At 47.3% G+C, this 17,068-nt stretch overlaps 1 protein-coding gene across 2 annotated transcripts in view; it reads left to right on the forward strand.

Annotated features, from left to right (window-relative positions):
• The window catches only part of LOC311601763 (germ cell-less protein-like 2), a 68,493-nt gene extending 58,357 nt beyond the window's left edge, over positions 1-10,136 (forward strand). For both annotated transcript variants that reach the window (XM_084789483.1, XM_084789484.1), the window contains exon 2: positions 8,200-10,136. In XM_084789483.1, coding sequence (XP_084645609.1) covers positions 8,299-9,801 — 1,503 coding nt within the window. In that variant the 5' untranslated portion in view covers positions 8,200-8,298 and the 3' untranslated portion in view covers positions 9,802-10,136. The remainder of the gene's footprint in view (positions 1-8,199) is intronic.
• Positions 10,137-17,068: the final 6,932 nt, after the last annotated feature.

Raw genomic sequence — 17,068 nt, forward strand, 5'->3', positions numbered from 1 at the left:
AGCCTGCTGAGGCCAGAGGTGGAGAGCAAGAATGTGAGTGCATGTACATGCAGAGAGTAGGATGGAGCATGAAATATGTGCGTGTACGTGCGTGAAGAGGCCTGGGTGCCCCATGCTGCATTTGCACATCTGCCTTCTGTATCGTCAATTTTCTTAACCAATATATTTTATTAATAACTTAGTGACTGAGCATACATCACTTATAACCCGACTAACCAAAACAATAGGAAATGAGGATTAATGGACACAATAAAAAAAAAAACCATGAGGATATCAGTTCCGAGTGGTGATTCTCCTGGCGCAATGTGCAGGATTTCTTCTGCTGAAACCTAGAGTAACCAGAACCCAGAACTTCAGCAGGAGCCAGAGCCCTGAAGCCTTCCCTTGAGCGGTTCTCTCTATGAGCGTCTGGAAGTGTAGCAATGAACAGCCAAAAACTATCGCAAGTCTCCAAAAAGCCCCGCCTCCAGTTCTGGGCTCATTTATATACCTCCTTCCACAGTCTGGTCACAGGATCTTTTCAGCTGGCGACAATCAAGCTCCTGCATGAGGTGGTCAGTCTTCTAGTGGATTAACCCCACCTGTTCTCTCACAAGACCGTTCCAATCTCGCACTTGCCATCCTAAAAAACAGGTTTCTCTCTACTTCAGCCTTCTAAAGGTGAAGAAGGCAGTGGGCCTGTGAGTGCAGATTCCTGCAGAGGCCAGAGGCAGCGGGTGGACATGATTGTGCATGTGCGTATGGAGGCAGTGGGCACGTGACTGCTGGTACCTGGAGAGGGGGCCAGTGGGCATTTGTGTTTAGGAGCCTTAAAGGGGCTCCGTGGAGCCATAGGCATGTGAGTACAGCTATGGGCCAAGACCAGAGGTGGGTAGCATGCATGTTAGTGCAGATTCCTGAAGAAACCAGGCAGTCATTGGTCATGTGAATACAGGTGCACCAGAGAGCTGCAGTGGGCACATGAGTGCAGATGCCCGCAGAGGTCCCCAGTGCGAGGTTGGGGTGTATAAACAGGTGCCTACAAAGACTAGAAACAGGAAGCCACATGTGACTACAGGTGCCTGCTGAGGCCTAGGAATGGTAAGTGGGCCTCTGAGTCCAAGGACCTGCAGAGAGTAGTGTTGGGCAGTCGGCATATGAGTATAGGTGCCTGCAGAGGACAGATGGCTTCTGTGTGCCCTTGAGTGCATGAGATTTCACAAGACAGGTGACAGATAGTGGGCCTGTGAGAGCAGGTGCATGCAGAGAGCAGTGGGGCAGTGGTCACCTGAGTGTAGGTGCCTACAGAGGCCAGAGTAGGGCATTGGGCATAAGAGTGCAGGTGCCTGTAGAGGCAAATGGGGGCGATAACATGTGACTGTGGGTGCCTGCTGATGCCAGTGTGAAGGGGCCATTTATGCGCAGGAGCCATCAGAGGCCCATGTGGAGCAGTGGGTATGTGAGTGCACGATCCAGCAGATGCCAGGAGCGTAGTGGGAATGAGAATGCAGGTGCCAAAAGATGCCAGGAGAGCAGTGTGCATGTGAGTACAGCTAAGTGAACACACAAGCTGTGGGCAGTGGGCATGTTAGTGCAGATTCCTGCACAGGCCAGGCAGTCAGTGGACATGTGAGTATGTGTGTCTTCAGAGGCCAGAGAGATGCCACATGCATTTGTGTACAGGTGACTGCAGAGGAGAAAGCGGGCAGTTTGTATGTGAGTGCAGAGCAAAGGGAGGATGTGGAGGGATATGTTGTGAATGTGCTTGCTAAGACCAGAGCTGGGCCATAACCATGTTATTGCACACGACTGCAGAAGCGAGGTAGCCTTGGGGATGTGAATACAGGTGTCTGTCTATAAAGGGCAGAGGGGTGCTGTGGGAAAGTGAGTGCAGGTGCCTGCTGTGACCACCAGGGGGCAGTGTGTATGTGAGCACATGTACCTGCAGATTGCAAGGTATGAAAGTGGCATGTGAGTGCAGGTGCCTAAGGGGCTATGGTAGTCAATGGCCATATGTGCACACGTGACCACAGACTAGGGGTTCAGTGGACATATGAGTGCATATGACTGTAGAGGCAAGTGTAGGGCAGTGTGCATGTGAGTGTGGGTTCCTGCAGAGGCTAGGGCAGGCAGTAGGCATGTGAGTGTTTGTTCATGAAGTGGACAAGATAGCAGTGGGCACCTGAGTGTGGTTGCCTGCAGAAGACAGATGACATCACTGGGCATACAGTGCAGTGCGATCAGAGGATGGAAGAGGTCAGTGGGCATGTGAGTGCAGGTTCCTTCAGAGGACAGAGAGGGGCAGTGGGCCTGTGATGCCAGGTGTCCTCAGAGGACAGAAGAGGGCAGTGTGCGTGTGAGTGTGGGTTCCTGCAGAGGACAGGATAGCAGTGGGCTTGTGATTGCAGGTGGATGCTAAACACACATGAGGGTAGTGACAAGTAAATAGAGTTGCCTGCTGAAGCCAGCAGGGTAGAGTGGCCATGTCAGAGAAGATGCCTTCCGAGGGCTAAGTGGAGTAGGGGGTGCGTGAGTTCACTTGCTTGCAGATGGCATGAGGGGGTGGCCATGTGATTGCAGTGGCTGCAGATGCCAGAAGGGCAGTGTGCTTGTGAGTGTAGCTAGCAACAAGAGCAGAGGTGTGCAGTGAGCAAGTTAGTGCAGACTTTTGCCCAGGCAAGGCACTCATTAGGTACATGAGTAACAGTGCCTGGAGAGGATAGAGAAGGCCAATGGACACATGAGTGTGGAGACTACAGAGGACATAGGAGGAAAGTGGTGCTGGAGTGTATGTACATGCATAGGCCGTGGGGCCAGTGGTCACGTGTGTGCAGTTGAGTGTGGGGAAGAGAAGAAGAAAGGCGCATGTGAGTGCAGGTGCCTGCAGTGCCCAGGGTGTCAGTAGATATGTCAGTGCTCCTGCCTGGCCAGGCCAGATGGTGAAGGGAGTGTGTGAGTTCAGGTTCCTGCAGAGGACAGAGGGGCAGTGTGACAGTCATCCTAGGTGTCCTCAAGAACAGAAGAATACAGTGGACACATGAGTGCAGGTGTGTACAGAAGACTGTTGGAGGCAGTGGCATGTGGATTCAGATGCTAACTAAGGTCACATGGGTCTGAGGGTTTGGGGGCCCAAGCACCTAGAGGACATATTCGACCACTGTGTATGTTACTGCAGGTGCATGAGGAGGCCAGGAAGGCAGAGTGCATGTGAGTGAAGGTTCCTGCAGAAGACATATGGGGGCAGTGGTCATATGATTCTTTATACGTTCTTTGGTTGAAGGACATCTCGGTTATTTCCAGATCCTGGCTATAATGTTCTCTGAACATAGTTGAGCATATCCTTGTGGTATATAGGGAGGAGCATCTTTTTGGTATATGACCAGGAGTGGTATAGCTAGGTCTTGAGGTAAAGCTAGTCCCAAAATTCCCGAGAAAGTGCCAGATTGATTTCCAAAGTAGATGTCCAAGTTTGCACTCCCACCAGCAATGGAGGAGCGTTTCCTTTTCTCCACATCCTCTCCAGCATGTGCTGTCCCTTGAGTCTTTGATCTTAGCAAATTTAATGGATATAAGATGGAATTTCAGAGTCACGTTGGTTTGCATATCCGTGATGACTAAGGACATTGAACATTTCTTTAAGTGTTTCTCAGCCATTAGAGATTCCTCTGTTGAGAATTCTCTGTTTAGCTTTGGACCACATTTTTATTAGATTATTTGGTTTGCTAGTGTCTAGTTTATTGAGTACTTCATATATGTTAGATATTAGCTCTCTATCAGATGTATGTCTGATAAAGATCTTTTCTCATTCTGTAGATGAATGCAAATAGATCCGTATTTATCACTGTACACAAAACTCAAGTTGAAGCAGTTCAAAGACCTCAACATAAAACAAAACACACTAGATCTTCCTAATTTTTTAGTGTAGACACTTCCTCATAGGACCACTTCCAGTGTGTCTCAAGGGCATTATTATGCTGTGTTTTTGTTTTCACTTAATTTCAGGAATAATTTTCTTTCTTGATTTCTTCCTTGACTCATTCACCACTGTACAATGAGTTGGTAATCCCAAGTGTTTGTGTATTTACTGCATTGTGGGTTTTCTTCTTTCCTTTTTTCTTTCTTTTTTTCTTTCCTTTTTTTCTGTCAATTTTAAGCTTTGTTGCATTTGGTCACATAGAATACAGAAATTGATTCCAATCTCATTGAATCTGTAAAGATTTATTTTGTGTCTCCTGATGGGTTGTATTTTAGAAAATCTTCAATGTACTGCTGAGTAGATTGTGTGTTCTTTGGTGTTTTGTTAGAATAGTCAGTAGATATCTATAAAATCCTAATGATGTGTGATGTCAATTAATATTGTATTCTCTATTTCTTCTTCACACGATCTATTAGAGAAGGTGAGTATTGAAATAAATTCCTAATTAATTGATGTTAATCGGCCTTTAATTCTAGTACATTTTTACAATATAACGTTGAGCACCCCTGAGTGGAAAGCTTATAAGTTTAGGATAGTAATGCCTTCTTAGTTATCTGCTGTCTTGGCTAGAATGAAGTTTCCATTTTATCTTTTTAAATTAGTTTTATTTTGAAGCAAATTTTTTCACATATTGGGATAGGGGTACCTTGTTACTTCCTTTTGTCATTTGACTGCAATTTTTAAACTATCCTCTGTTTCAAAAGCTGTGCCTATTGTTGAACATGATGCCGCACACCTTTAATCCCAGGGCTCAGGAGACAGAAGCAGGTGGATCTCTGTGAGTCTGAGGCCAGCGTGGTCTACAGACTGAGTTCCAGGACAGCCCAGACTCTACAGAGAAATCCTGTCTTGAAAAACCAAAAAGGTAGGAGAGGAAGGGAGGAAGGAAAAGGAAAGAATCTGTACCTGTCTACAAAACTGAGATGTGTTTCTTGCAGGCAGCCAGCGGGTAGATTTCATTTACTGATGCCCTCAGTCTGTGTTTTTGGATTGGAGACTGAAGCCATTGATATTTAAAGTTATTATTGAAATGTACATGTTAGTTGTGGTAAGCAAGTTACTGACTTTGTTATTGTTATGTGTACTCTCACTGGTAATTTGTGTTTTAATAAAAATGCTTTCCTATTTCTTTCCACATTTTTTCTACTGTGCTCACTCATCTTCTAAGCCTGAAATAATGCTTTCTATATTTCCCCTATGTTTCATTTGTGAAAACTTATTTTTTTTACTTTATTAATTTATTCTTGTTACATCTCAATGGTTATCCCATCCCTTATATCCTCCCATTCTTCCTTCCCTCCCATTTTCCCCTTATTCCCTCCCCTATGACTGTTCCTGTGAGGGATTACCTCCCCCTGTATATGTTCATAGGGTATCAAGTCTCTTCTTGGTAACCTGCTGTCCTTCCTCTGAGTGTCACCAGATCTCCCACTCCAGGGGACATGGTCAAAGTTGAGGCATCAGAGTATGTGAGAAAGTAATATCCCACTCTCCACTCTACTGTGGAGAATGTTCTGTCCATTTTCTAGATCTGGGTAGGGGTTTAAGGTTTACCACCTGTATTGTCCTTGGCTGGTGCCCTTAGTTTGAGCGGGACCCCTGTGCCCAAATCTGCCTATCATAATGTTCTACTTGTAGGCTTCTAGGACCCTCTGGATCCTTCTACTTTGCCATTCTCCCATGCTTCTCTCATCTAGAGTCCCATTAGGATGTCCTCCCCTCTGTCCCAGTTTCCTGGTAAGTGAAGGCTTTCATGGGACATGCCCCTTGGGCTAATATGCAGATATAAGTGAGTGTATACCATTTGACTCTTTCTGCTTCTGGGTTAACTCACTCATTATGATCATTTCTAGGTCAATCCATTTATCCACAAATTTCGGGAATTCCTTGTTTTTAATAGGTGAATAGTATTCCATAGTGTATATGTACCACAGTTTCTTTATCCATTCTTCTACTGATGGACACTTAGGCTGTTTCCATGTTCTGGCTATTATGAATAAGGCTGCTATGAACATGGTTGAGCAAATTTTCTTGTTGTGTGCTGGAGCATCTTCTGGGTATATTCCAAGGAGTGGAATAGCTGGGTCTTGAGGAAGCCCTATTCCCATTTTTCTGAGATAGCACCAGATAGACTTCCAAAGTGGTTGTACTAGTTTGCATTCCCACCAGCAATGAAGGAGTGTTCCTCTCTCCCCACATCCTCACCAGCATGTGGTGTCACTTGAATTTTTGATCTTAGCCATTCTGATGGGTATAAGATGGAATCTCAGAGTTGTTTTGATTTGCATTTCCCTGATGATTAAGGAGGTTGAGCATTTCTTTAAGTGTTTCTCAGCCATTTGATATTCCTCTGTTGAGAATTCTCTGTTTAGTTCCAAGCCCCATTTCTCAATTGGGTTATTTGGTTTGGTGGTGTTTAATTTCTTGAGTTCTTTATATATTTTGGATATTAGACCTTTGTCAGATGTAAGGTTGGTGAAGATCTTTTCCCAGTTTGTAGGCTGTCGCTTTGTTCTCTTGACAGTGTCTCCTGCCTTACAGAAGCTTCTCAGCCTCATGAGGTCCCATTTATTAATTGTTGACATTAATGTCTGGGCTGTTAGTGTTCTGTTCAGGAAGTTGTCTCCTGTGCCAATATGTTCCAGGCTCTTCCCCACTTTTTCTTCTAAGTGACTTAGTGTCTCTGGTTTTATGTTGAGGTCTTTAATCCACTTGGATTTGAGTTTTGTACAAGGTGACAAATACAGGTCCAGTTGCATTTTTTTACACATAGACATCCAGTTAGACCAGCACCATTTGTTGAAGATGCTATCCCTTTTCCATCGAATGGATTTGCCTTCTTTGTCGAAAATCAAGTGAAAACTTATACAGCTACTAAGGCACTCTGTGGGTTGGTTTCTCAGGAAAATGGGAATTGATCTACCCCCAAATCCAGCTGTACCATTCTTGTAATTTAGGGGCTCTAGGGAAGGCTGAGCAGTTAAGAGCATTGGGGCTTCCTCCAGAGGTCATGAGTTCATTTCCCAGCAACCACATGGTGACTGACTCACAACCATCTCTTATGAGATCTGGTGCCCTCTTCTGGCCTACAGGAGTACATGCAGGGAGATCACTGCATACATAGTAAATAAATAAATCTAAGAAAAGAATTGCAATTTATTTACAGTAAGCTTGTCCCACAGAAACTGAATAAGTAAATTCAAATCATTAAAATAAAAACATAAACAATCATACACACAAACTTTAACCAAACTGGATTTATATGGAACCTCTAGTAAATATATTTTTATTCTATATATGAATAAGCAAAGCAAGCAAAAAATTTTTAAAATTAATTTTTCAGATTTCATCTAATCTGTTATCCCATCACTTGTATCCTCCCATTCCTCCCTCCCTCCCACTTTCACCCTATTCCCCTCCCCTAGGTCTATGACCGAGGGGGACCTCCTCCCCTACTATATGGTCATAGGCTATCAAGTCTCATCTTGGTAGCCTGCTTGTCCTTTCTCTGAGTGCCACCAGGCCTCCCCATCGAGGGGAAGTGGTGAAATATGGGGCACCAGAATTCATGTCGGAGTCGTGCATACATGAAATTAATACTTGCCTTTTATTGTAATAAAAATGACTAATAAAATAAGCAATAACGATGTTTTCCATTGTTAAAAGTGGTTGGTTAATGATTATATTCAATCCTCCTGACAGTCGAGTGCTCAGTCACACTCCAGGGGTGGGAGTTGTAATATATACAATCTTTAACTTTGATCGATGTGGCTTTGGCTTGGCTGTCATCATAGAAAAGAAAATTCAGCTTACAAGGCTGAGGCAGTAGAGTTCTTTATTTGGATGACAGAAATCAGCTTAAGCAACAAGTGTGACCCATTAGGAAACAGTGGAGAAAGGGGGGGGAGAGGAAAGGGACGGGGACAAAGTAGGAGATAAGTTAGGAGAAGAACATGGGGAGGGTGGTCAGGGCAGGGACAAAGGAGGAGATAAGTAAGTTAGAAATAAGAGAAGGAGAACAGGAGAGAAGAAAGGGAGAGAGAGAGGAGGGAGGTGGAGGGAGAGAGGGAGGGAAGGAGGGAGGGGCAGGAACAGGGAGGGAGAGGGAGGGAGGAAGTCAGCATGCTAGGTTACACTGCATAGTTCTCAAGGGGCCTGCTGTCAGGGGGCGGGGCCACAGGTCAGGGCAGACATAGACAATGGATAATGGCCTGCCTTCTTTGTGATGTTTGTCTCTGTCGTAGACAAACCCAGCGAGTCTAGGCACTGGTGCCAGACTCCAGCTATGCCATGAGAGAGAAGCCTCTGCAAGAGTCTTTTAGAGGTTCCCGGAGGTTTCATCAATGGGGCTTTTAAACAGTCGGATCTTGAGATGCCAGGATTCCAGTTTGGTAGATCCAGAGCCACCAGAAGCTACACCAGGACCCAGTTTCGCATCAAGGAGCCGCAAGCGCAAACTGAGCAGTTGCGACTGTTTGGGACCAAGCGTTGACATCTGTGAATCTGAAAACCAGGGACTGAATCTACTTCAAGTTCTTGGTAGTTTTTGGAGAAAAAGAGTCAAGCTTTCATCCAGGCATGCCTACCAGACCTTATTTTTGAAAGGGGAGGATAGTGACATTAAAATCCGTGCTCTAGGGAAAATATGGCGCTTACACAAAGTATTTTTATGTCAATCAGGCTACTTTGCCAATATCCTCAAAGGTACTTGGAAAGAATCGAACAACGACGTTATAGAACTGAGAATTAAGGACAAGAGTATAGATAGAAGATCTTTATGCTTTGTGTTCGGTTCCTTGTACCTGGACGAAGACTTGCCATTAACACCTCTTCAAGTTCCTCACGTGTTGGCAGCAGCCTGCCTGCTCCAGGTAGAGCGCGTGATTCAGCAATGTAACGAGACCATGAAGAAAACCATCGGTATGAAAACTGTGTGTTCATATTACGCAGCGGCAGAAACACACAGGTTGAAAGCTGTAAAAACAAGGTGCTTTGAATGGCTTCTTCACAATTTCATGACACATGCAAGAGTTCAGCTTTACAAGGAACTGGATGTAAAGCTTGTGTACTTACTTGTATCGTCTTCCGATTTACTAGTGATGGGAAAGGAGATCGATGTGTACAGCAGAGTTAAGGAATGGATGTTCCTTTGTCTTCATCCAAGCTGGAAAGGTTCGGAAGAACAGCTTGTAGACTGTACCAACAGCTGGCTTTCCCAGAACACGGAACGTTTGGGGAGCATGACTTTTCTTGAAAGCGAGGAAGGGCTGATGTTCCAGCCGGTGTTTAAACAGCTGAGGCTTCAGCACATCATCTATGACCTGCCCCCCACACGCGTTCTCGAGCGAGATCGGCTAATCCCTTCAGCATGGCTGTCCTCTGTGTGTAAACAACAGTGGCTGGCTTTGTTTCACGCACATCAAGACAAAGAAATTGGACCACAAACCATCAATGAAGAAGAACTTGAAAGGTGTAGTATGAGATGCGGTAAAAGGATCAGGAAAGACGGTAAATACTCTTGGAAGTGGTCAGCCTGTAAATTTAGCTTTCCTTTACTTGTCACTTTTACTAGTTACTGCATAATTTTCAAGCAAAGGCATCCGTGGTGTGATGGCTCTCGCTGTCTAAATCATAGAAGAAATGTAGTATTCAGAATAACTCTGGTGCATTTTGACTCCGATGGGAAAATCGATTTTAGGAAAACAACTGGTTATAAAACCCTTACCCTTGACAACGAGGAGCATGTTGTAATGAAGTTGGGTGACACAGCACTAACTTTCCCTTTATACATATTCTGCAATTTCCTCTTCATATTACCAACTGCCGAAGACCTTGCCAAGTATTAGACCTTATGAGGATTTGGAAATCATTTAAAAAACATTTAATTAGAAGGCCTCATGATGAATAGTTAGGATGACCAACAAAAATTGAAAGTTATGACTAGTCTAGTACCATCAAAAATGAATTTTTCCATCTTCAACTTATTTCCATGTATTAATGAAGAAAACTTTGACTTTCAACAAAATATTTGTCAAATCAAATCAAAAGAAGCTAGTCTTTTGATTTTTCACTTACCAGCTAGAGTCAAGCTTCCAGTGGAAATAAGAGAATATCTTTACAGGGAAAATCTTCTCTATGAACTTGTGAAGTAGATTTGACCCTAGCCAAGGTTGAAACAAAATAAAAACCTCTCCATTGCCAGAACTGTTGTGATCCATGCCTTTATGATAATATTATGTAAGTCATTGGTTAAGAAAGAATAATTGAGATTAGTCACTGCTAATGTATGCTTTCAAATAAGGTCAAGCTTTTCCATGTCATGTAACATAGGATTATTGGTGTTTTAGAATTGGTTTTCCAGAGAGTTCAGTTTGGATAATTTTTGCTGCTGATTATCTCTGACTACAGTTGCACACAAATAGATATAAATATCTTATAATTAACTACCATATCATATGCTATATAAGCAAGTGAATTATATATGTAATATGTGTACATAGAAGTATATTTTTACATACATATATTCATGTATTTATATAACTGTAAATACCAAAAATGCAATTTTTACATGCATAAACAAACTTGGAAATGAAAAATAGACCTTTATGATACCTATTATCTTTTTTTTTTTTTTTTTTTTTTGGTATTTTGAGACAAGGTCTCTCTGTGCAGCCTTGGCTGTCCTGGACTTGCTTTGTTGATCAGGCTGGCCTCGAACTCAGGGATCAGCCTGCCTCTGCCTCCCTGTATGCTGGGACTAGAGGCATGCGCCACTGTACCCAACTGCTATACCTGTTATCTAGCTATCAACATATAAATTATTTCATAGTATCCTGTTCACTTTCTCTGCCTTATCTTCTTTACCTGTGCTGTGAATTAAGAAAAGAACTTATGAACACAATTGCAGGGGAACCGATTCTTTTTCCTCACACTTCACAGGCTCAGTGTGCATGGCAGAAGCTTGAAGCAGCTGGTCACAGCACATCTACAGTAGAAAGAGATGAGCGCTGTGCACGTGCTCAGCCAAGTTTCTCCATCATAAGCTTCAGGCTCTCAGTCAGGGAATAGTGCCACCCACAGGAGAAGAGGCTTCCCACTTGAATTTGCCTAAGCAGGATAATCTCCCACAGGCCTGCCCAGAAGCCTGGACTCTCACGTAATTATCCATGCAGCTCACTACCACTTTATGCTATAAAACGCAGTTAGTCCAACTTTAAAAGTCTCCTGGAATAGTTCCAACACTTTTGTTTGTTTGTTTGACTTGTCTTCCTTATTTTTATTTCATACTTGGATGGATTTTATTTTTATCACATCCATCCTTCCTGCCTCTTTCCCCACCTCCTGGGTTCATCTTCTCACATGCCGCTCCCAACTGCATTTGTTTTTAGATGTAATCTACTGAGTCCAGTGTCTTGTCCATATGCACATGAGCAGGGAGGGTGCATGTGAGTTCACATTCCTGCTGGGGACAGGAGAGCAGTTTGCCCACGAGTGTCTTGCCTCCAAATGTCAGATGTGGCTAGAGGAGAAACTGCTGGTGCCCACCAGGCCTGGCAGTGAACACTTGAGTGCAGGTGCCTGCACAAGACACCTGGAGGAAGTGGGCTGGTGAGGGATGGTCCCTGCAGAGGACAGGACAGCCCTGAGCCTGTGGATGCAGATAGCAGCAGAAGACACATGGGAACAACAGGCATGTGAATAGAAGTGCCTCCAGAGGCCAGAGAGAGAGAGCCAGTGGGTGTGTGAGCCCAGGTGCCTGCTGAGGCCAGAGGCAGGGAGTAGGAGTGTTGAGTGCAGGTACATGCAGAGAGTAGAATGCGCCACGGGATATGTACAGAAGCCAGGGTGCACAGTGACCATGTTTGCACAGGTACCTTCTGAGGGGCAAGAATGCAGTGGGCATGTGAATGCAGATTCATGCAGTGACCAGAGGTGGGCCGTGGATATGGGAGTTCATGTGCCTAAGAGACAAAATGGAGGCGGTGGGCATGTGACTGCTGGTAGCTGCAGAGGGTGACAGTGGGCATTTGTGTTCAGTAGCCTTCAGAGGGCTACACGGAGCACTAGGCATGTGAGTGTGTGTGTCAGCAGATGCCAGGATGGCCATTGGCACGTGAGAGAAGCTATGGGTCAAGACCAGAGTTGGGCAGTGGACATGTTAATGTAGACTCCTGGACAGGACAGGCTGTCATTGGGCATGTGAATACAGTCTCAGTAGAGGTCAGAGAGCTGCAGTGGGCACATGAGTGCAGGTGCCTGCAGAGGTCCCTAATGTGAGGTTGGGCTGTGTGAACAGGTGCCCACAAAGGCCAGAAACAGGAAGTGTGCCTGTGACTACAGTTGTCTGCTGATGTCATGGGGGAGGTAAGTGGGTATGTGAGTCCAAGGACCTGCAGAGAGCAGAGTGGGCAGTGGGCACATGAGTGTAGGCGCCTGCAGAGGCCAGAGGTGGGCATTGTGCATGAGAGTGCAGGTGCATGTGGAGGCAAATGGAGGTGGTGATTTGTTACTACAGGTGGCTGCTAATGCCAGTGGGGAGTGGCCCTTTGAGTGCAGGAGCTTTCAGAGGGCTAAAGAGGCCAGAGAGATGTAATGGACAAGTGAATGTAGGTTAGTGAAGAGGACATAGTTGGGCGTTGGATATGGAATGTATATGCCTGCAGAATGTTGGTATCCAGTGAGGCCAGAGAGGTGCAATGGAGTGTAGGTGTGTACAGAGGCCATGGGGAAACAGTGGGTATGTGAGTGTATGTGCCAAGGAGCCAGTGGTCATATGTGTGCAGTTGACTGCACAGTATAGAAGATAACAAGTCTATGTGAGCGCAGGTGCCTGTGGGACCCAGAGAGAGGCAGTGGGCATGTAGGTGCCGGTGCCTGCAGGGGACAGAGAAGGTTAGTTTGCATGTGAGAGACTGTGTTTGCAGAGGCCAGAGAAGGTTAGTTTGCATGTGAGAGACTGTGTTTGCAGAGGCCAGAGAAGGTTAGTTTGCATGTGAGAGACTGTGTTTGCAGAGGCCAGAGAAGGTTAGTGAGGCTATGAGTCCAAGTCCCTGCAGTGCCCAGGACATGTAAGTGCAGATGCCTGGAGAGGGCAGATGGTGAAGGGAGCATGTGAGTTCAGGTCCCTGCAGATGACAGAGAGATGCAGTGGGCATGTGCGTGCTGTGTCAGCAGCTGTCAGGAGTGGGAGGCTGGCCTGTGAGTGCAGGTCCATACAGAGACCAGAGAGTGGAATGTGCATGTGAGTGCAGTTGCCTGCTGAGGCCAGAGCAGGGCAGCGGGCCTGTGAGTGCAGGTGCCTCCAGAGACCAGAGGGGAAGTGGGTCTATGGTCCTAGATGTCCTAATGAGAGAAGAGTGCAGTGGGTTTGTGAGTGCTGGTGCCTACAAAGGCCAGATGGGGGCAGGGAGCACGTTGTCACAGGCACCTAGTGGGCAGATTCAACCCCTGTGTATCATACTGTAGGTACATGCAGAGTCTAGGAACAGCAGTGTGCACCTGAGTGGAGCTTCCTGCAGAGGACACAGGATAGCAGTGAGCATGTGAGTGCAGGTGCCTGCAGAACACAGATGGCTGCAGTGTTCATATGAATGCAGATGCTTTAAGAGGCCAGAGGCAGGCATTGGATAAGTGAGTGCAGGTGCCAGCATAGGACAGAGAGGGACATTGTGCATATGAGAGCCTGTGCCTGCAGATGCCAGAAAGGGCCAGTGCATTTGTTAGTACAGGTGTCTGCTGAGGCCAGATAGGAACAATGGGCATGTGAGTGCATGCATATGCAGAGGGCAGAGTGGGGCAGTGGGCATGTGAGTTTAGGAGCCTGCGGTGGCCAGGGGTGGACATTTGGCATGAGAGAGAAGGTAGTTGTGGAGGCAAATTGGAGTCAGTGAGCAAGTGACTGCTGGTGTGTACCATTGCCAGGGAGCAGTGGCCTTTGGGGGTAGGAACCTTCAGAAGGCTAACTGGAGCAGTGGGCGTGTGAAGTCATGTGTCTGCAGATTCCAGGAGGGCAAAGGGAACGTGAGTACAGGTGCCAGAAGATACCAGGAGAATAGTGTGCATGTGAGTGTAGCTAAATGAAAAGACCAACTGTGGGCAGTGGGCATGTTAACACAGATTCCTGCACAGGCCAGCCAGTCACTGGTCATGTGTGTCCAGGTGTCTGGAGAGGCCAGCGAGGCACAACTGGCAAGTGAGTGTAGCTGAGTGCAGAGGCCATAGCTGGGCATCGATATGTGAGTGCTGCAGAGACAAGAGGGCAGTGATCCTAGGAGGGCAGATGACTGCGGGGGATAGAAGAAGGCATGGGCGTGTGAGTGCAGGTGCCTGCAGAGGCCAGAGAGATGCAGTGGGCATCTGTTTGCAGATGGCTGCAGGGGAGAAAGTAGGCAGTTTGTATGTGAGTACAGAGCAAAGGGAGGCTGTGGACATGGGTGTGCAGGTGCATGCCAAGACCAGAGCTGGGAGGTAGACATGATACTGCAGACTCCTGCACAGGCCAGGCAGCCACTGGGTATGTGAATGCAGGTGTCTCTAGAGGGGAGGGAGCTGCAAGGAAAAGGACCTGCAGCTGCAAGATGTGGCCAGAGGGGGGCAGTGTGTATGTGAGCACATGTACCTGCAGAGAGCAGAGTGGGGCAGTGGCATCACAGTGCAGGTGCCTAAGGGGCCATGGTGGTCAGTGACCATATGAGCACACGTGCCTGCGGACGAGGAGTTCAGTGGACATGTGAGTGCAGGTGCCTTGTAGAGACAAGTGTGGGGCGGTGTGCATGTGAGTGTGAGTTCCTGCAGAGGCTAGGGCAGGCAGTAAGCATGTGAGTGTTTGCTCATGCAGAGGACAGGATGGCAGTGGGCACATGAGTGCAGTTACCTTTGGGAGACAGATGACATCAGTGAGCATGACAGTGCAGGTGTGCCTGGAGATGGAAGAGTTCAGTGGGCATGTGAGTGAAGGAGACTTCAGAGGACAGAGATGGGCAGGGGGCCTGTGATGTCAGGTGTCCTCAGAGGACGGAGGAATGCAGTGTGCATGTGAGCATGGGTTCCTGCAGAGGACAGGGTAGCAGTGGTCATGTGAGTGCAGGTGCCTGCTGAAGACATAAGAAGGTAGTGACATGTGAATAGACTTGCCTGCTGAGGGTAGAAGGGTGGAGTGGCCATGTCAGAGAAGATGCCTGCAGATGCATGAGAAAGGCAGTGAGGATGTGAGTAGAGGTCCCTGCAGAGTACAGATTGTGGCAGTTTGACTGAGACTCCAAGTGCCTGCACAGCCCAAGACAGGAGTGGGAGGTGTGTGTAAATGCCTGCAGTAGCCAGAGGTGGGCATTGTGCAAGAGAGTGTAGGTGCCTGAGGCGGGGAATGGAGACAGTGGGCATGAGAGTACAGGTGCCTGCAGGGCACAGAGCTGGGTAAATTGCCTTAGGGAGCAGGTTCCTGAGGAGGCCAGAGGCAGTGGGCCTGTGAGTCCAGTTGCCTGCAGAGGCCAGGGTGTCAGGAGACCTATATGTAGATGCTTGTAGAGGTCAGAGTGGGGGAGGTTGGCATGTGTGATCAAGTTCCTCCCAAGGACAGGAGAGCAGTTTGCCCAGGAGTGTTTGTGCCTACAGATGTAAGATGTAGGAATTTTGACAGTGAGTGCTGGTGTAAACAAGGGCTGGCAGTGAGCACATGAGTGCATGTTCTAGCACAAGACCTGTGGAGGAAGTGGGTAGTGAGGGAAATCCCTGCAGAGGACAGGACAGCAGTGAGCATGAGGACACAGGTGCCTGTAGGAGACATATTGGGACAGCAGGCATGTGAACAGAAGTGCCTCCAGAGGCCAGAGAGAGGCAATGGGTAATGTGAGCACAGGAGCCTGCTGAGGCCAGAGGCAGAGAAAAGGAAGTTGAATGCATGTGCTTGCAGAGAGCAGAGTGGGCCATGGGATATGTGTGTGTACCTGCAGTCATCAGGATAGTTAGTGGATATATTTTTATAGCTGCCTTTCAGAGACCAAGAGTGCAGTGGCTATGTGAGTGCAGATTCCTGCAGAGGCCAGAGGTGGGCATTGGGCATGAGAGTGCAGGTGTCAGTAAGGGCAAAGGGGAAGTAGTGGGCATGTGACGGCTACAGATGGCAGGAGGGCAGAGTGTGTGTGAGTGTAGCTAAGAACCCAGACCAGAGTTAGGCAATGGACATGTTAGTGCAGATTCCTGCGCAGGCCAGGCAGTCACTAGGTATGTGAGTGCAGCTGTCTGGGGAGCACAGAGATGTGCAATTGCCAGGTGAGGGTATGTGAGTGCAGAAATGAGGGGGCCAGTGGTTGTGTGAGTGCTGTTGACTGCAGAGTATAGAGGAGGGCATGTGCATGTGTGCAATGTAGTGCAGTGCCTACAGAGGCCAGGGAGGGACAATGGGTATGTGTGTCCAAGTGCTTGCATGGGACGACCAGGTTCCCTTTGACATGTAGGGACAGATTCCTGGAATAAACAGGGTTCCAATAGGCACAGAGGTGTAGATGCCAGCACAGGTCACAGCTGGGAGTATGGGCACTTGATTTCATATTCCTGCAGAGAAAGGACAGCAGCTTGCATATGAATGTAGGGCCCTCCAGAGACCAGATGTGGGAGGCTGGACTATGTGTGCAAGTGCTGAAAAGGGCTGGCAGTAAGCATGTCGGTGCACGGTCCTAGAGGAGACAAATAGAGGCAGTGGGCATGTGAATAGGTGCCTACAGGGGCCAGGTGGTGACGGTGGGCATGTGGGTACAGGTACCTAAAAAGCACAGACTGGGGCAGTGTACATGTGAGTGAAGTTACATGCTCAGGCAAGGGTAAGCAGTGTACACATGAGTATAGGCTCCTGGAGAGGACAGGTTAACACTGGGCACACGAATGCAGTTGCCTGCAGAAGACAGGTGATGTCACTGGGCATGACAGTGCAGGTGCACTCTGAGGATGGAAGAGTTCAATGGGCATGTGAGTGTTGGTGCCTGCTGAAGCCAGAGGTGGGCAGTGGGCCTGTGAGTGCAGTTGCCTGCAGAGGCCATGAAGGCAGTGGGCATGTGTGTGCAGGTACCTGCAGGGCACAGAGCAGGGTAGTTTGCATTTGAGAGCAGCAGGTACCTGAGG

This window comes from Acomys minous, assembly GCF_964271855.1.
Source record: "Acomys minous genome assembly, chromosome: 7".
Classification (NCBI taxonomy): Eukaryota; Metazoa; Chordata; class Mammalia; order Rodentia; family Muridae; genus Acomys; species Acomys minous.